The following is a 16573-nucleotide window of genomic DNA, read 5'->3' as shown; positions in this document are numbered from 1 at the left end:
TTTACATGTTGAAAAGAAGTAATGGCTAAAACTCTTTTTTTCCTTACAACTTTGCTCAGTCTCGGAGCTCATGGTGAAAATCTTAAACAATTTATTTCAAATAATGTAAGGTGTCTAGGAGATATACCAGTGGCCAAAGAGTAATTTTGATAACAAGGAATACGCCAAATGAGCAATCCAAATCTTGCAAATCCTCACAGAGGAGGCTGTGCATTATTTGTAAAATCTAACTTGTCATTCAAAGAGCAAAACCGTTGTTTTTACTTTGAGGAAACTAAATCAATAACAGTGATTAATGTGTTACAACACCGGAAAGCCTAATGTAAAGTTACGATTATATCAGAAAATGGTCAAAAGCACTATATCTGGCGATTTTAACAGTCACCTTGTTTTGTGGGGAAGAAATAACAGAACAACGACTACAACGGAAAAGTTAGCGAAAACTTGTTGGATGAATCCAACCTGGGTGATTCTAAATGAAGCTATAATGACCCGGATGGATCTGGGGAGATGGGCGTTTTCTCATTTTGACCTTTCGATGACATCGTCATTACCATCTAAATGTAACTGGGATGTGTTCGAGGACGATGCGCTCGGTAGTGATCACTTTCCAGTATTCACTGAAATTCAAATCAGTCCACTTAGATTTTCTTGTGTACATTTTCCACGATGGAAATTTTAAAATGCAAACTGGTCCGGTTTGTCTTCACTTTGCGAGAAAAATATTACTTCTGAACTAATAAACGAAGATGTTCGTTTTTACCTGACATTTCTGTAGCTCTGATTTAAATACCCCTTACTCATACGATGAACTTAAAGGTGACATATGACCCCTTTCTCATACGATGAACTTAAAGGTGCCATATCAAAAACAAACAATTTGTGTCATGAGATGTTTAAACACATGCCTGATTCTGCTCTATTAATTATCCGAGATCTCAATATTAGTTGGAGTTCTGGGACTATTTCTAAAGCCTTGACACACGCTGCTGTCCAAATACCTAAACTTGGGAAGGATCCAGCAATGCCTGTTTCATAAAGACGAATTTCCTTAACGTTCAGTTTATGCAAAATCAAGGAAAGATTAGTCACAAAGAGATTAATTTATTTTCTTCAGAAGTATAGACTTTTGTCAAGAATACACCCAGGCTTTAGAAAGAGACGTTCATGTACGGCTTAATACAGAAGCATAAACATCTCTATGCAATCAAGAGTGCATGTTGTGCCTCTTCATTGATGGTATGGTATGATCGGGAGACAAGGACTTCTTTTCAAATTACAATAGCTGTGGATTAAAGGCAACATGTTCAGATGGATTCACTCGTTTCTTTCTGAAAGGTCTAGTCAAGTTCACGTTGGACAGGACGTTTCTGCTATATATTTTATTGAAAATGGTACCCCACAAGGTAGTGTTATAAGGCCTGTACTTTTCAATATTATGATAAATGACTTTTTCACAGCCTTTCCATCAAATATAGATGCAGGACATTTTGCTGACGATAGATCATTTTTGAGACTCAGTGGAAATTTCAATTCAGAAATGCTTAGACATCATTACTGTGTGGTGTTCTACGTGGAGTTTAGGGTTTCTCAAATTCAAAACTGTTGCAATGATGATGACCAGACGTAAAATTCCTCCAAATATACAGCTAAGTCTTGGTGACCACAAAATAGAAATTGTTCGTGAGTTTAAATTTCTTGATGTTTATTTGGACCAGATACTATCACGGGGTTCGCTCATATTGCAATTCGGATTTCTGCATCTCAAGTGTGTTCAGGCTGAATGACCATCTCACAGTATCAGCTACTGAACTTATAGCAGTATCTCCAAGCTCTGAGGTTAGTTAATGAAAATGATCATGAGAAGGTTCTATGACTCCAAGGCGCCTGCTAAAGCAATTGAATCTGGTATCAATGGTTCGCGAAGTGACAGTGTTTATGAAATGTTAAAGTTGGATACAGTGTTATATTCAAAGTATGTTACGTGTGATATTAGACCCGTGAAGATCCGGGGAAGAAAAGGCCTTCAGGAACCCATGCGTGCCGCAAAAGGCGAGTAGAAATTAAATGTATACATACATTGTGTATTGACTTTTAAACCATTTTATCCGTTTTCTTTTTTTCTCTGATCTGTTTTTTTGTATGGAATGAGTTCTTACTTTTCTGAAATGAAATAGTGATTACTTTCTTTCTTAATATATAAATCAAGTCACGAAGCAGATTAGTTTATCATTCACTTTCCATTACTGTTGTTTGTTCTTGTTTAAAGACATTTGATGTGTTGGGCGCAAATTGGTCCAAGTCGCCATTCAACCCAAATACCGCACCATACCAATGAATCAAGTATTCTTCATGAAACTGCAAGCGTATTTTACGTTGTCACACCTGTCCATAGACTCTGATTCTCTGTATATAGACAATTTCTTAAAAGTGCTTCAAGATACAAAGTAAAACAAATAAAAACATCAACTGGAGTATAAGTTATCTTTGAATACGCAAGCAGTATCATTGTTGGAAAAAGGAGCGTGTCACAAAGCCCTGTTGAAATGCGGATGTATAATCTTCAGCAAACAAATACTGGCTCTGCAGCAATGATATGAAGAATGGTCGTAAGATGTTACATATAAAGCCTCACTCAGTTGTGAAACCATGTTGTTATAGGCCGTACTAACAATGTTCCATGAGGAACACCTGTATATGCTCTGTGGTTCTATATTGTGTTATGTCTACCAACGCGACTACTTCAAGCAACACATGCATATTCTCCACGGTGCTATATTATTTTATGTCTACCACCGCGACCACTTCGGACCCGAGAAGATCCGGATCTGAATAGGTTTTCGGCAACCCATGCTTGCCGTAAAAGGCGACCATGATTGTCGTAACAGGCGACTAACGGGATCGGGTGGTCAGCCTCGCTGACTTGGTTGATGCATATCATCGATTCCAATTGTGTGGACCGATGCTCATGATATCAATCACTGGAATGTCTGGTCCAGATTTAATAATTTGCAGACCGCCGTCATATAGCTGGAATAAACCAACCAACTAACCGCGACCACTTTGAGCAACACATGCATATTCTCCGCGGTGCTATATTGTGTTAAAATATGTCGACCGCCGCGACCGTTTCGATGAACACCTGCATATTCTCCATGGTTCTGTAATGTATTGCATCCACTGCGCAAACCGCATACGTATACATATCTACGTAATCTTCTGTTTCTCGAAGCAGTCGTGGCCGCAGACAACGCAACACAGAACTAAACAATGTTCTCGGTTCAATGTTGTGCTGCCTTCCGCCGCGACTCCTTCTAGAAACACAAGCATATACTCTGTGGTTTTATTTCGTGTTTTATTTCTACCACTAAATAGTCACCTTTTCAAGTTGTCAGACGCTATGCGAAGATAGATAAATACATAAAAATAATTGTATTTTATAGTTACATGACAGGGGTTATATTATTTCTACAGGCTATGTCGCATCGTTAGCAGCCTACTAAAGACGTTTTTTCCCCAAATTTTACCTGTTTTACATACCAATATGATTAATTACATTAATCATTTATTGTGTTCAATATTCATAGTCCCTTCTGTTAGCAAACCCCCAAGTAAATAGGACAGAACGATATCATCAACGTTCCAGAGCATAGAACATGTCGTTATATCTCGTAGCTCAATATTAGGCCCAACAAGATGGTCAACAAGATGTGGTTGAGTCTTTTTTGCACTACATAAAGACATGCTTGATTATATCACAGGCAAACTGTACCACATAAACATTCCTTAGATTTTATAGTACTCAGACATTATAAATACTCTAAATCATTGAAGAGATCCTTTTTTTAGTCGTTGCTAGCCATAACCTGTGTACCTTGGTTGATCACATTAGAGACAATCGTTTTAGGTTTTCTCTTGAATGCATCTCAATTCTTTCTCTAACACTCCCCGCCCATGCATGTCTGTTGGGAAATAGAGAAGGTGTAGTATAGGTATTTATATCATTAATTAGTGGCGGTGGGATAGCTCAGTAACGCTGAAGGCCCGGGTTCAATTCCGGACATGGGTACAATGTGTGAAGCCCATTCCTGGTGTCTCCCACCGTGATATTGCTGGAATATTGCTAAAAGCAGTGTAAAACCATATTCACTCACTAACTTATTTACAAGTGATCAACATGTGGTATACAGGTGACATTTTACATTTTTCATCTCTTGCTTTAATTTGATCGAGTTGATACTGAACACGTCAATGCTGTAGTAGTGATTTAAATGCAAAGTGTATGTCACTATTACATCTTCATCCAAGGTATACGAGAGTCCGTTGATCCATGTACGCCTGAAGAGAAATTAAACCAAGACAATGTCTGGTAACTGTCTGCTTCCAGATAATCCTTGAATCTTTTTACAGAAATAAAATAAGGTAATTTCAAACATTGTGTATGCCTTAGATGACAGGTTGCATCATACATTACAGGAATATAACCTATATGGTATTATCAACCCGTCCCATATACGAACAGCTGAGATAGATTTTAGACCACAAAAATATGGACCATGTTTACAATTTTGATTGACTAACACATGAGGTTTTTACATATTAAATGGGTTCGTTCTTTCGTTTTCTTTGATGTGCTTAAAGCAATTCAGCATAAGTCACATTTTCCTTTTTAGAATGGACTTGTTTACAAATATAAACATGTTGACAAACAGTGGAAATGCACTTTTACAAGAGTTGCACTTTAAGTACCACCACAACAACGTAGTATCGTCTGCTGTATTGCCCCTTGGAACACATGCCTTGAATCATCAATAGAATACAAGAAGTCACTGATACACAGAGAAAACAGCCATACTTATCCTTTAATAACAAAATTATGCAATTTGAAAAAAAGACCATTGAGCCAAACTCACAAGCGTTCTCGTTGTCGAGGAAAGCGCAGTGAACTGGAGACTGTCTTTCTTTATAATAAGCTATGCTTTTAAGTAAACATGGCTGTTCTGCTCCAGCACCACGCACTTTCCGCTTTTAAAACGTTTTATAGTTGTCAATGACTCATAACGTGTGAAAGCATTATAGTTCTGTATTGTGCTATGTCAACTGTAGTGGCTGCCTTGGGGAACACCTACATATTCACTGCGAATCTATATTGTGTTCTGTCTACCGCCGCGACCACTTCGAGGAACACCTACATATTCACCGTGGTTCTATATTGTGTTCTGTCTACCACCGCGACCGCTTCGAGGAACACCTATATATTCACCGTGGTTCTATATTGTGTTATGTCTACCGCCGCAACCACTTCGAGGAACACCTGCATATTCTCCGTCGTTCTATATTGTGTTCTGTCTACCACCGCGACCACTTCGAGGAACACATACATATTCTCCGTCGTTCTATATTGTGTTCTGTCTACCACCGCGACCACTTCGAGGAACACATACATATTTACCGTGGTTCTATATTGTGTTCTGTCTACCACCGCGACCGCTTCGAGGAACACCTATATATTCACCGTGGTTCTATATTGTGTTCTGTCTACCTCCGCAACCACTTCGAGGAACACCTGCATATTCTCCCTCGATCTATGTAGTGTTCTGTTTACCAACGCGACCACTTTGAGGAATACCTGCATATTCGCTGTAGTTCTATATTGTGTTCTGTCTACCACCACGGCCGATTCGGGGGAAACATGCATATTCACCGTGGTTGTATATTGTATTATGTCTACCGCTGCGACCACATCGAGGAACACCTACATATTCAGCGTGATTCTATATTGTGTAATATCTACCGACGCGACCTCTTCGAGGAACACCTGCATATTCTCCCTCGTTCTATATTGTGTTATGTCTACCACTGCAACCACTTCGAGGAACACCTGCATATTCACCGTGGTTCTATATTATGTAATGTCTACCACAACTACCGCTTCGAGGAACACCTACATATTTGCCGGGGTTCTATATTGCGTTATGTCCACCAACGTGACCACTTTGAGGAAGACCTGCATATTCTCCCTCAATCTATATAGTGTTCTGTTTACCAACGCGACCACTTCGAGGAATACCTGCATATTCGCTGTAGTTCTATATTGTGTTATGTCTACCACCGCGACAAATTCGGTGAATACCTGCATATCCACCGCGGTTCTATATTGTGTTATGTCTACCACTGCAACCACTTTGACCACTTCGACGAACACTTGTATATTCTTTGTGGTTCTATATTGTGTTTTGTCTACCACCGCAACCACTTTGAGGAATACCTGCATATTCACTGTGGTTCTATATTGTGTTATGTCTACCACCGCGACCACTTCCAGGAACACCTGCATGTTCACCGTGGTTCTATATTGTGTTATGTCTACCACCGCGACCACTTCGACGAACACCTACATTTTCTCTGTGGTTTTATATTGTGTTCTGTCTACCACTGCGACCACTTCGAGGAACACTTGTATATTCTCTGTGGTTCTATATTGTGTTCTGTCAACCACTGCAACCACTTCGAGGAATACCTGCATATTCTCCGTCGTTCTATTTTGTGTTTTGTCTACCACTGCGACCACTTCGAGGAATACTTGTATATTCTCTGTGGTTCTATATTGTGTTCTGTCTACCACCACAACCACTGCGAGATACCCGCATATTCTCCGTCGTTCTATATTGTGTTCTGTCTACCACTGCGACCACTTTGAGGAACACTTGTATATTCTCGGTCGTTCTATATTGTGTTCTGTTTACCACCTCGACCACTACAAGGAATACTTGTATATTCTCTGTGGTTCTATATTGTTTTCTGTCTACCACCGCGACCACTGCGAGGAATACCTGTATATTCTCTGTGGTTCTATATTGTGTTCTGTCTACCACCTCGACCACTTCGAGGAATACCTGTATATTCTCTGTGGTTCTATATTGTGTTCTGTCTACCACCGCAACCACTGCGAGGAATACTTGTATATTCTCCATTGTTCTATATTGTGTTCTGTCTACCACCGCAACCACTGCGAGGAATGCTTGTATATTCTCCATTGTTCTATATTGTGTTCTGTCTACCACCGCAACCACTGCGAGGAATACTTGTATATTCTCCATTGTTCTATATTGTGTTCTGTCTACCACCGCAACCACTGCGAGGAATACTTGTATATTCTCCATTGTTCTATATTGTGTTCTGTCTACCACCGCAACCACTGCGAGGAATGCTTGTATATTCTCCATTGTTCTATATTGTGTTCTGTCTACCACCGCAACCACTGCGAGGAATACTTGTATATTCTCCATTGTTCTATATTGTGTTCTGTCTACCACCGCAACCACTGCGAGGAATACTTGTATATTCTCCATTGTTCTATATTGTGTTATGTCTACCACCGCAACCACTTCGAGGAATACCTGTATATTCACCGTTGTTCTATATTGTGTTCTGTCTACCACTGCGAGGAACACCTGTATATTCTCTGTGGTTCTATATTGTGTTCTGTCTACCACCGCAACCACTGCGAGGAATACCTGTATATTCTCTGTGGTTCTATATTGTAATCTGTCTACCACCGCAACCACTACAAGGAACACTTGTATATTCTCCGTCGTTCTATATTGTGTTCTGTCTACCACCGCGACCACTACAAGGAATACTTGTATATTCTCCATTGTTTTATATTGTGTTATGTCTACCACCGCAACCACTACAAGGAACACTTGTATATTCTCTGTGGTTCTATATTGTGTTCTGTCTACCACTGCGACCACTACAAAGAATACTTGTATATTCTCGGTTGTTCTATATTGTGTTCTGTTTACCACCTCGACCACTTCGAGGAATACTTGTATATTCTCCGTTGTTCTATATTGTGTTCTGTTTACCACCTCGACCACTTCGAGGAATACTTGTATATTCTCCGTTGTTCTATATTGTGTTCTGTTTACCACCTCGACCACTACAAGGAATACTTGTATATTCTCCGCCGTTCTATATTGTGTTCTGTTTACCACCGCGACCACTTCGAGGAACACTTGTATATTCTCCGTCGTTCTATATTGTGTTCTGTTTACCACATCGACCACTACAAGGAATACTTGTATATTCTCTGTGGTTCTATATTGTGTTATGTCTACCACTGCGACCACTACAAAGAATACTTGTATATTCTCGGTTGTTCTATATTGTGTTCTGTTTACCACCTCGACCACTACAAGGAATACTTGTATATTCTCTGTGGTTCTATATTGTGTTATGTCTACCACCGCGACCACTTCGAAGAATACTTGTATATTCTCTGTGGTTCTATATTGTTTTCTGTCTACCACCGCAACCACTACAAGGAACACTTGTATATTCTCTGTGGTTCTATATTGTGTTCTGTCTACCACCGCAACCACTACAAGGAACTCTTGTATATTCTCTGTGGTTCTATATTGTGTTCTGTCTACCACTGTGACCACTACAAAGAATACTTGTATATTCTCGGTTGTTCTATATTGTGTTCTGTTTACCACCACAAACACTTCGAGGAATACTTGTATATTCACCGTTGTTCTATATTGTGTTCTGTCTACCACTGCGAGGAACACCTGTATATTCTCTGTGGTTCTATATTGTGGTCTGTCTACCACCGCAACCACTGCGAGGAATACCTGTATATTCTCTGTGGTTCTATATTGTGTTCTGTTTACCACAGCGACCACTACAAGGAACACTTATATATTCTCCGTCGTTCTATATTGTGTTCTGTTTACCACCCCGACCACTACAAGGAATACTTGTATATTCTCTGTGGTTCTATATTGTGTTCTGTCTACCACTGCGACCACTACAAGGAACACTTGTATATTCTCTGTGGTTCTATATTGTGTTCTGTTTACCACCTCGACCACTACAAGGAATACTTGTATATTCTCGGTCGTTCTATATTGTGTTATGTTTACTACCTCGACCACTAAAAGGAATACTTGTATATTCTCTGTGGTTCTATATTGTTTTCTGTCTACCACCGCGACCACTGCGAGGAATACTTGTATATTCTCTGTGGTTCTATATTGTGTTCTGTCTACCACCGCGACCACTTCGAGGAATACCTGTATATTCTCTGTGGTTCTATATTGTGTTCTGTCTACCACCGCAACCACTTCGAGGAATACTTGTATATTCTCCATTGTTCTATATTGTGTTCTGTCTACCACCGCAACCACTTCGAGGAATGCTTGTATATTCTCCGTCGTTCTATATTGTGTTCTGTTTACCACCTCGACCACTACAAGGAACACTTGTATATTCTCTGTGGTTCTATATTGTGTTCTGTCTACCACTGCGACTACTACAAAGAATACTTGTATATTCTCGGTTGTTCTATATTGTGTTCTGTTTACCACCTCGACCACTACAAGGAACACTTGTATATTCTCTGTGGTTCTATATTGTAATCTGTCTACCACCGCGACCACTACAAGGAATACTTGTATATTCTCGGTTGTTCTATATTGTGTTCTGTTTACCACCTCGACCACTTCGAGGAATACTTGTATATTCTCCGTTGTTCTATATTGTGTTCTGTCTACCACTGCGACCACTACAAGGAACACTTGTATATTCTCCGTTGTTCTATATTGTGTTCTGTCTACCACCTCGACCACTACAAGGAACACTTGTATATTCTCCGTTGTTCTATATTGTGTTCTGTCTACCACCGCGACCACTACAAGGAACACTTGTATATTCTCCGTCGTTCTATATTGTGTTCTGTTTACCACCTCGACCACTACAAGGAATACTTGTATATTCTCCGCCGTTCTATATTGTGTTCTGTTTACCACCGCGACCACCGCTATATGATGGATTTTGACTTGTTTTGTCATTATGTGTATTCTCTATTGACTGGAGTGACTTGTGCATCGTCGAACATAGTTTCATTGTTGCAATTATGCTATTTCGTTTTCGCTGAAATATTGATATAACTGTGTTATTTGCACATAGTTCTTTTTCATGCTTCTCCAATCACAAGTATTTTCCTAACAAAGGAGTCGAACAAATATTTCATTATGGCATCATTTGAAGATTTCTGAGTCACGCTTTGTGTTGTGATAAGATTTATCTCAAATACTAAATACCCTGATGACTATGATCATCTGGTTTGTTAACATGATTAAACATCAGGTGCTCTCCATACGAGTTTCTCAATCAGCGCCATGTCCTCTATTCCTTTACATTTAGATAAATGAATCACAACGTGTTCGATAGTGTCACATGGTCACATTGTCTTATCTGTTAACGACGTGTGTCGGTACATTACCTGGACTGTTAACAATATTACCCGGTCTGGGCATGACCTCAACCCGATACATCTAACCAAAGTTGGCTTTTTTCATGCTAATGTTAGCGACAACATTTGAAGATACGGCATGCCTCACTGTCCACTGAGCTCGGAGAACATGTCCCCTAGAAGTGATATGCCAGCGCGCAACACTGACGTGAAAAACATCACGCACACGTTTATATTGAAATAAAACATTTATCACAACCATTGCAATCGTGCGTGCATAGACATTGGAACACTATTTATAACATATTGCACAAAAAGGGTGAGCAGTAAAACAAGGAACAATCTGTATCTTGTGAGCTGATGTATGTTTGTACACGTGGTTTAAAAGTCGGAAGTAAATAACGTTCTTTCCTTTGAAATATATGCGTGTATCCATCTCCTTATGGCAGTCAGCACGTTCAATAAACTCAACACAATGGAAAAAACACATGTGGTCAGTCGTTCTGTATCCATGGCAGGCACCAGAGGGAAGTGTTTCAGAGAGGAGGGGGGCGACGGGGTGGGAAGATCAAGCAACAGTCCCACAGTTCACATCGGATCTCAGGAGCACTCAAATGGGTAAACAGCGGACCTATTATGTTCAACTTGAAACTTTTAAAAGTAGGTGGACGAACATCCACTATCACCGGCAGTATTTCCAGCTGTAGTCACACTTGATCCGTTTGCAACGTTGCTCTTCACCTGACCGTCCGTCTGTTGTGCACCCTCGTAACTCTCAACTCGCATCACTTCAAATGTATCCCCGTGTCTACGCATGTAGGCACATCTCCGGTGGCGCTGTTTCCTTGAAGGTAGGCAAGAGTAGTAGGCACTGAAGTTTGTGGCAATGATTGCAATGGGCATGGAGAGCGTCACAAGCCCTGACAGGGCACATATGATACCAACAACATAGCCTGGGATGGACTCCGGGTAATAATCGCCGTATCCTACAGTCGTCATGGTGATTATGGCCCACCACAGAGCGACCGGGATGTTTTCAAACGTGTTTGTTTCTGCTAACACCTCAGCAAAATAGGCCAGTGTTCCAAATATGTTGATGGCAATAATCAACACAGTGAACAACATGAAGATTTCTTTGATGCTTGCCTTGTAAGTGAGAAACAGTACCTTCATGCTGTCAAACCTGCGTGCTATGTGGAATATACGTAATATTCGCAGAGAGAGTAAACTCCGTAGGACAATGACGATGATAGTGACCTCCTGTGATTGGTTGTTTTTCAATACAATCTCGTCAAGAAAGAATGAGCCCCACATTATGAAGACAAGTGCAAGGTCGACCAGGTTCATGAAGGAGCGGAAGAAGGTCTTCTTGCTTGGTGAGACCACGAACCGGAGGGGCAGCTCGAGGGTGAAGAATACGATACATGACACGTCCAGGTAGAACAGAATGACGTGGGAGTCACTCTCTAAGAGGGTACGAAAACTGTGGTAGGGGCCGGTTGTGTTGGTGCTGTTGGTGTTTGGCCTCTCTACCCGCAGTTCCCGGACTGAAGACAGGGTGAACACTACTATGGCCAGCAGGACGAAGATGAGATAGATGAGGTTCCATACCTGAAACACAAGACTAAACAGTGATGTATGTGTATATTGGCAGGGAAATACAATATTGCTAGCGGTTGTCAATCTTATATAAACAGCTCATATTAGAAATATGTTTGATGGCATTTCTGAATAGCACTTCCGCTATCGTTTCACTGTTGTTTCTGGTCCATCACTTGTTCGTCTGGTTTGTTTTACAGGCCACCGGGGCATATCAGGAGTACTGCTGTGCGGCGCCAGGCAACAAACAAAGACTTACTATTTAATGCAAATTGTTCATGTGGTGGGTGCTACCGGTGGGGCAGGACATGCTTCCCTTTACACGAACACCTGTGTCATCACCTATACTCAGTGATCCCTTCATGTAATTGTCCCCGCTACACCCAGTGGAATCTGTTCGGGAGATAAGCGAGACTGTTTTTTTCTCGTGTTGCCGTTGTATTTACAGTGACATTCATTCAGGGAGACCTTTACACTGTAAATGTGTAAAAAAGAGACAATATGACATTCCATAAGGGATCCGCTAGGCCAGACAGAAATATCAACTTGTACTGTTAAGGACACGTTGTAGTAACTCGAACACCGTTGTGTCGAAGTTAAAGGGACCTACGGAAATATTTCAAGGTATCCAAGTTTCGTGACAACCGAAAATGATAAATTAGGAAGGAATAACAGAAGCCATGCTTTTACTTCGAGACAACATTAAGTTCAACACATCAAAGTTCGACAAAACGGCGTTTGACTGTTTGTGCATGAAAATGTTACCAGACATTTTCAAATGGATGGTATCTGGTATCGTTTCTGCTGTACTTTTGCAATTTATGGACGTCAGGGGAAATGTATCTTTCTGTTGCCAAGCAATTTATGAATAAAGAACTTCCAGAAACTTTCGCAAATGAGTGTATTTATAAGCAGTTAGCTTTACTTATACATTTAGTGTAGTAATAAATCCAAAACATGCGTGTGCTTAAATGAACAACGAACACATCTGATAAAGGTTTTCTCATTTCTGAGAGTATGCAGATCGTGTAGCCCCAGGATGGCCTCCACTCTACCCTGTCCTTTGATTGAGGAGGACGTGCGAAGAATATATGAATACCCACATAATAAGAAGATTAAGAAGGAGAGGAAGAAGACGACGAAGAAGAGGAAGAGTAAGAATGAGTTTATATGGCGCCTAAATCCATCTCTAGGTGTTCAGTGGAGCTGTACACATAAATAAACACATGTGGAACAGATGAGACGTGTCTTAAACTGGGATGGAGAAGATGATGTCCTTCTTTATACTTATTTGGTGTGTTAAATCAAATATTTAACATATTCTAGTTAATCAGTACGGGGGTCATTCAAGTATAGAATATGAGCAATATTTGACTTGAGTATAAAGCGTGAACACTATATTACAATCCAGTCTTGTGGAGTATAAGCTAGTAAAAGAGTGGTTTTAATTGTTATTATTATTTTGTATTGTATGTACATCCTGAGAGGAGGAGCACCTCACTTGGTCTATTCATGATGAGTATTGAACCTTCATAGACTATATGAAAGGCGCACGCCTTATCCATGGGGCTAGCATACCGTTATCATTTACCACTAGAAACCCACAGGTCTATTAGCACATGGATGGGGTATTGGTTTCAATCACTTGGTAGTATAATCTAGTACAGGTGTTACAAGCGTACAAGCACGTGAAGTCTTTTCTTGAGCACGTTAACTGTCGTTAAACCTCCGTTACACAGCCAGCGTGTATGATATCCGACTTGTGTTACATGTGTGTGTGACGTGTATATAGGTATCTATTTTAGTTCCTTATCCTCTGTAAACTCCACCTTATTGTAATACCTCACCACGGTCGGGTAGGCTCAACCTATTCATTACAAGGCAGGACTCTATAGACCAGTGTAATGTACGTACCACAAAGCCACCTTAACGCTCCAATACAATACTGATTTATGGGACGAATGGCTTGATTTTACATGGCCCCGTTGTTTAACATGAGGAGACAGATTAGACATAATGTAGCCCACTCATGAACATTAACCACCGTTGAAATCATAGACTTTACATTTAGGCTCTGAAATGAACATATCTTACAGAAAAAAACAGCAGTTAAATTATCTTCTATAATAAAATCCTTCATTTTTAGAAACTGCAGTATTCTAGACTTGCTGTATGACAAACTATTGAAATCACAAAGCTGTGTCTATAATCGATTGAAGTCTTTAATAGACCTACATACCATCACGATTCTACAAAGTAGATTGCTAATCATTAGCCACAACCTCAGCGGAACTAACGACTTTCATTGTACAGATTTTACTGACTGTGGCTGAATGCTAAATATTCTGTTAAATCTCACACTTAAGCTAAAACCGATTGACTACTTTCAACTATGTGTGGGGACCACGTCCCTCCCTGCATGTTAGCTTAGGGGGAGTTGTTACTGGGAACCCCCTCTGCGACATGTGGTCAAATACCTACTGTGTTTATGATACGTCGTGCCAGGTCGTCTTGACATATATGATCACTTTACACTGACTGCACACGCCCATACAGACAGAGGAATGAGAGAGTGCGGTCATGCACTATTTCATTACGTAAAAGCTGTATAATAAGTTATGCATAACTCGCCGCGATATGAACACGTTGTCCTACTTAATTATAATGTGTGTCCTATTTCACCTGCATATACAGCAGCAGAAGTATTGTGCGGGGCATTACGGAAACATAATGCCTCTATGTTATAAGTGGTCTCGGCAAGACGTACCTACATTGTAATCCCCTGAATATTGCCGCCTTACAGGGGATCGATATCGGCCGGTGGCTATTGTCCTGGAAGAAATGTCCTCGACGATAAAGCCAAAGCTACAATTGTAATGTAATAATAGCGTGAACTAAGCCTAAGTACGCAAAACGTTACCTATGAACTGTATCGGCCCTGGCATTTGATATAATCAACTGAAACCTGTTCTTTCTTCTACTGACGTCTATTCAGAAGTGAAACCCGCAAACCTTTAATTCATGAGAGGTCAACTAATATTGTGATTTATATCAAAACATGTTTTTCCAACATAATGTCCCCCCCCCCCCCCCCCCCCCCCCCCCCACGCGGCAATGTGAGCCCACTAGTTCCCCCTATACAGACACTCAGGGACCCATGACGAACATCACTGTGGATCATGGCCTGTCCTAAACGACCACTGCTTGAACAACAAGTGCGAATGATATTCCTCTTCATATTGCTATGAATCAAACACAGGACTTGACATGCGTTTTGGAAAACGATGAGTGATGGTACATAAATAAATGTGTATTGACATAGTTCTATGTACACATACCATGTGCTATGTCTAGTGTATCAAAGCTACATGCATACAGTATTGTCATACGGCCTACACTATGGCAACTGGTTGATAACTGCACCACTTTACCTTGGCGGTCTGGGAGTAGAACGGTTTCTCCATCGTCAGCCAAATTTTCTCTTTCCAAGATGGGTGAGTCTCCGAGGAAGTGCCATTTTCTCCCAATGTTTTATCCAAAATATTCAAAATTTGTCTCTCTTGCATTTGTTCGGTGTATTTATTCCAGCAACATTCGGAGATCATCTCCTCCGGGATGTCCCAGAACTCGAGTTCCTGTTTGAGGGCTAGGCCACACATGGTAGACGGTAGGTGCAGCTCGCGAGTCCTATACAGGTTCAGGATCGAGTTCACCACCTTCGGGTCTCTGTCAAAGAAGAACTCATTTATGTCGGGGTCATATTCAGGCGAACTTTGAGTCAATCGACCGAGTCTTGTCTTTGGAAGTTTTTGAATGGTTTTCCAATAAGTGACAAATTTCTTCCCCGCGACGTTGATTGTGATCCTGTCCATGTCAGCTGGGGTAGAGTATTTTGGCCAGGGCCCAGCTAGAGCATTACCACACGGGGTGCTGACTGAGCTCTACACAGGTGGAGTTACACCATCAGCTTTCTGACGTTATCCCCGTGTATACCAAACAGTGTACACGTAAGAAGCTCATTGTCCCGTGGGTAGTTTCTAGCCGCCTTGTATTCAGTAATATATAATTTATAGCCTATGTAAAAATTGGATGTAATGTAAAAATTACAAGCTTTTGTCATATGTAAGTGGAGCGTTTAGCTTACTTCAAACTTTCATTGAATGACATAACATCTTGTCACACCAATCCAACAACGGATATCAGCAGCCTATCAGCTTGGCAAAGACTTGTATTTGATATTTAGCTTCCAGCAACAGGCTGGCGATATGTTTGAGATCCTCCGTGTCATCTCGCTCTCGTTCAGCCCAGCACTGTTGAGCAGTACAGTAGTGAAATATCGCAATAAATATAGTTCAGTTATATCACGTGCTTGTCTGACGTTGGAGGCAAGCGCGGTCAAGTGACGCCGGTCATAACCGTTAAAACGTTTTGCTGAAAGCCAAGATTGCGAGTATGTTGCTTACCACACAAGGATCATAATCAGGGCGAACCTGTGCTCCGAACTCGCCATCAGCAGATCCTGACATGGCAAAGGGACGTAGTCCAGCACGTAAAGGTTCCTCGACTCATACTAATGTGACCTCCACTCCCCCTTTCCACCCCACGCGTGCCCCCTAGGAGAGGTGCTAGAGAGGCAGAATCCGCACTCTAGCACTCTGGCGACTAAATTGGATAGGCTAGTCCATCCAACCCATTTATCAGTTCCCCCAT

At 41.0% G+C, this 16573-nt stretch overlaps 1 protein-coding gene across 1 annotated transcript; it reads right to left on the bottom strand.

Moving 5' to 3' along the window:
• Positions 1–10578: 10578 nt before the first annotated feature.
• Positions 10579–15831, bottom strand: LOC139455665 (potassium voltage-gated channel protein Shaw-like). The gene is made up of 2 exons (XM_071237223.1): positions 15295–15831; positions 10579–11875 (listed from the first exon to the last, which is right to left on the bottom strand). The coding sequence occupies exons 1-2, from the start codon at positions 15733–15735 to the stop codon at positions 10919–10921; spliced, it is 1398 nt and encodes a 465-aa protein (XP_071093324.1). The 5' UTR covers positions 15736–15831; the 3' UTR covers positions 10579–10918.
• Between the last annotated feature and the right edge of the window lie 742 nt (positions 15832–16573).

Source organism: Haliotis cracherodii, unplaced genomic scaffold (assembly GCF_022045235.1).
Source record: "Haliotis cracherodii isolate W230 unplaced genomic scaffold, xgHalCrac1.p SCAF_11, whole genome shotgun sequence".
NCBI lineage: Eukaryota > Metazoa > Mollusca > Gastropoda > Lepetellida > Haliotidae > Haliotis > Haliotis cracherodii.
Note: the sequence above shows the minus strand (reverse complement) of the source record. Positions and strands in the feature narration are given on the sequence as shown.

What these genes read in the sequence shown, in the direction of transcription:
- LOC139455665 (XM_071237223.1), bottom strand. Translation starts at nt 15,735, where the DNA reads ATGGACAGGATCACAATCAACGTCGCGGGGAAGAAATTTGTCACTTAT. An exon ending in TCTACTCCCAGACCGCCAAG is followed by an intron (nt 11,876 to 15,294) that starts GTAAAGTGGTGC and finishes CTTGTGTTTCAG; the next exon opens with GTATGGAACCTCATCTATCT.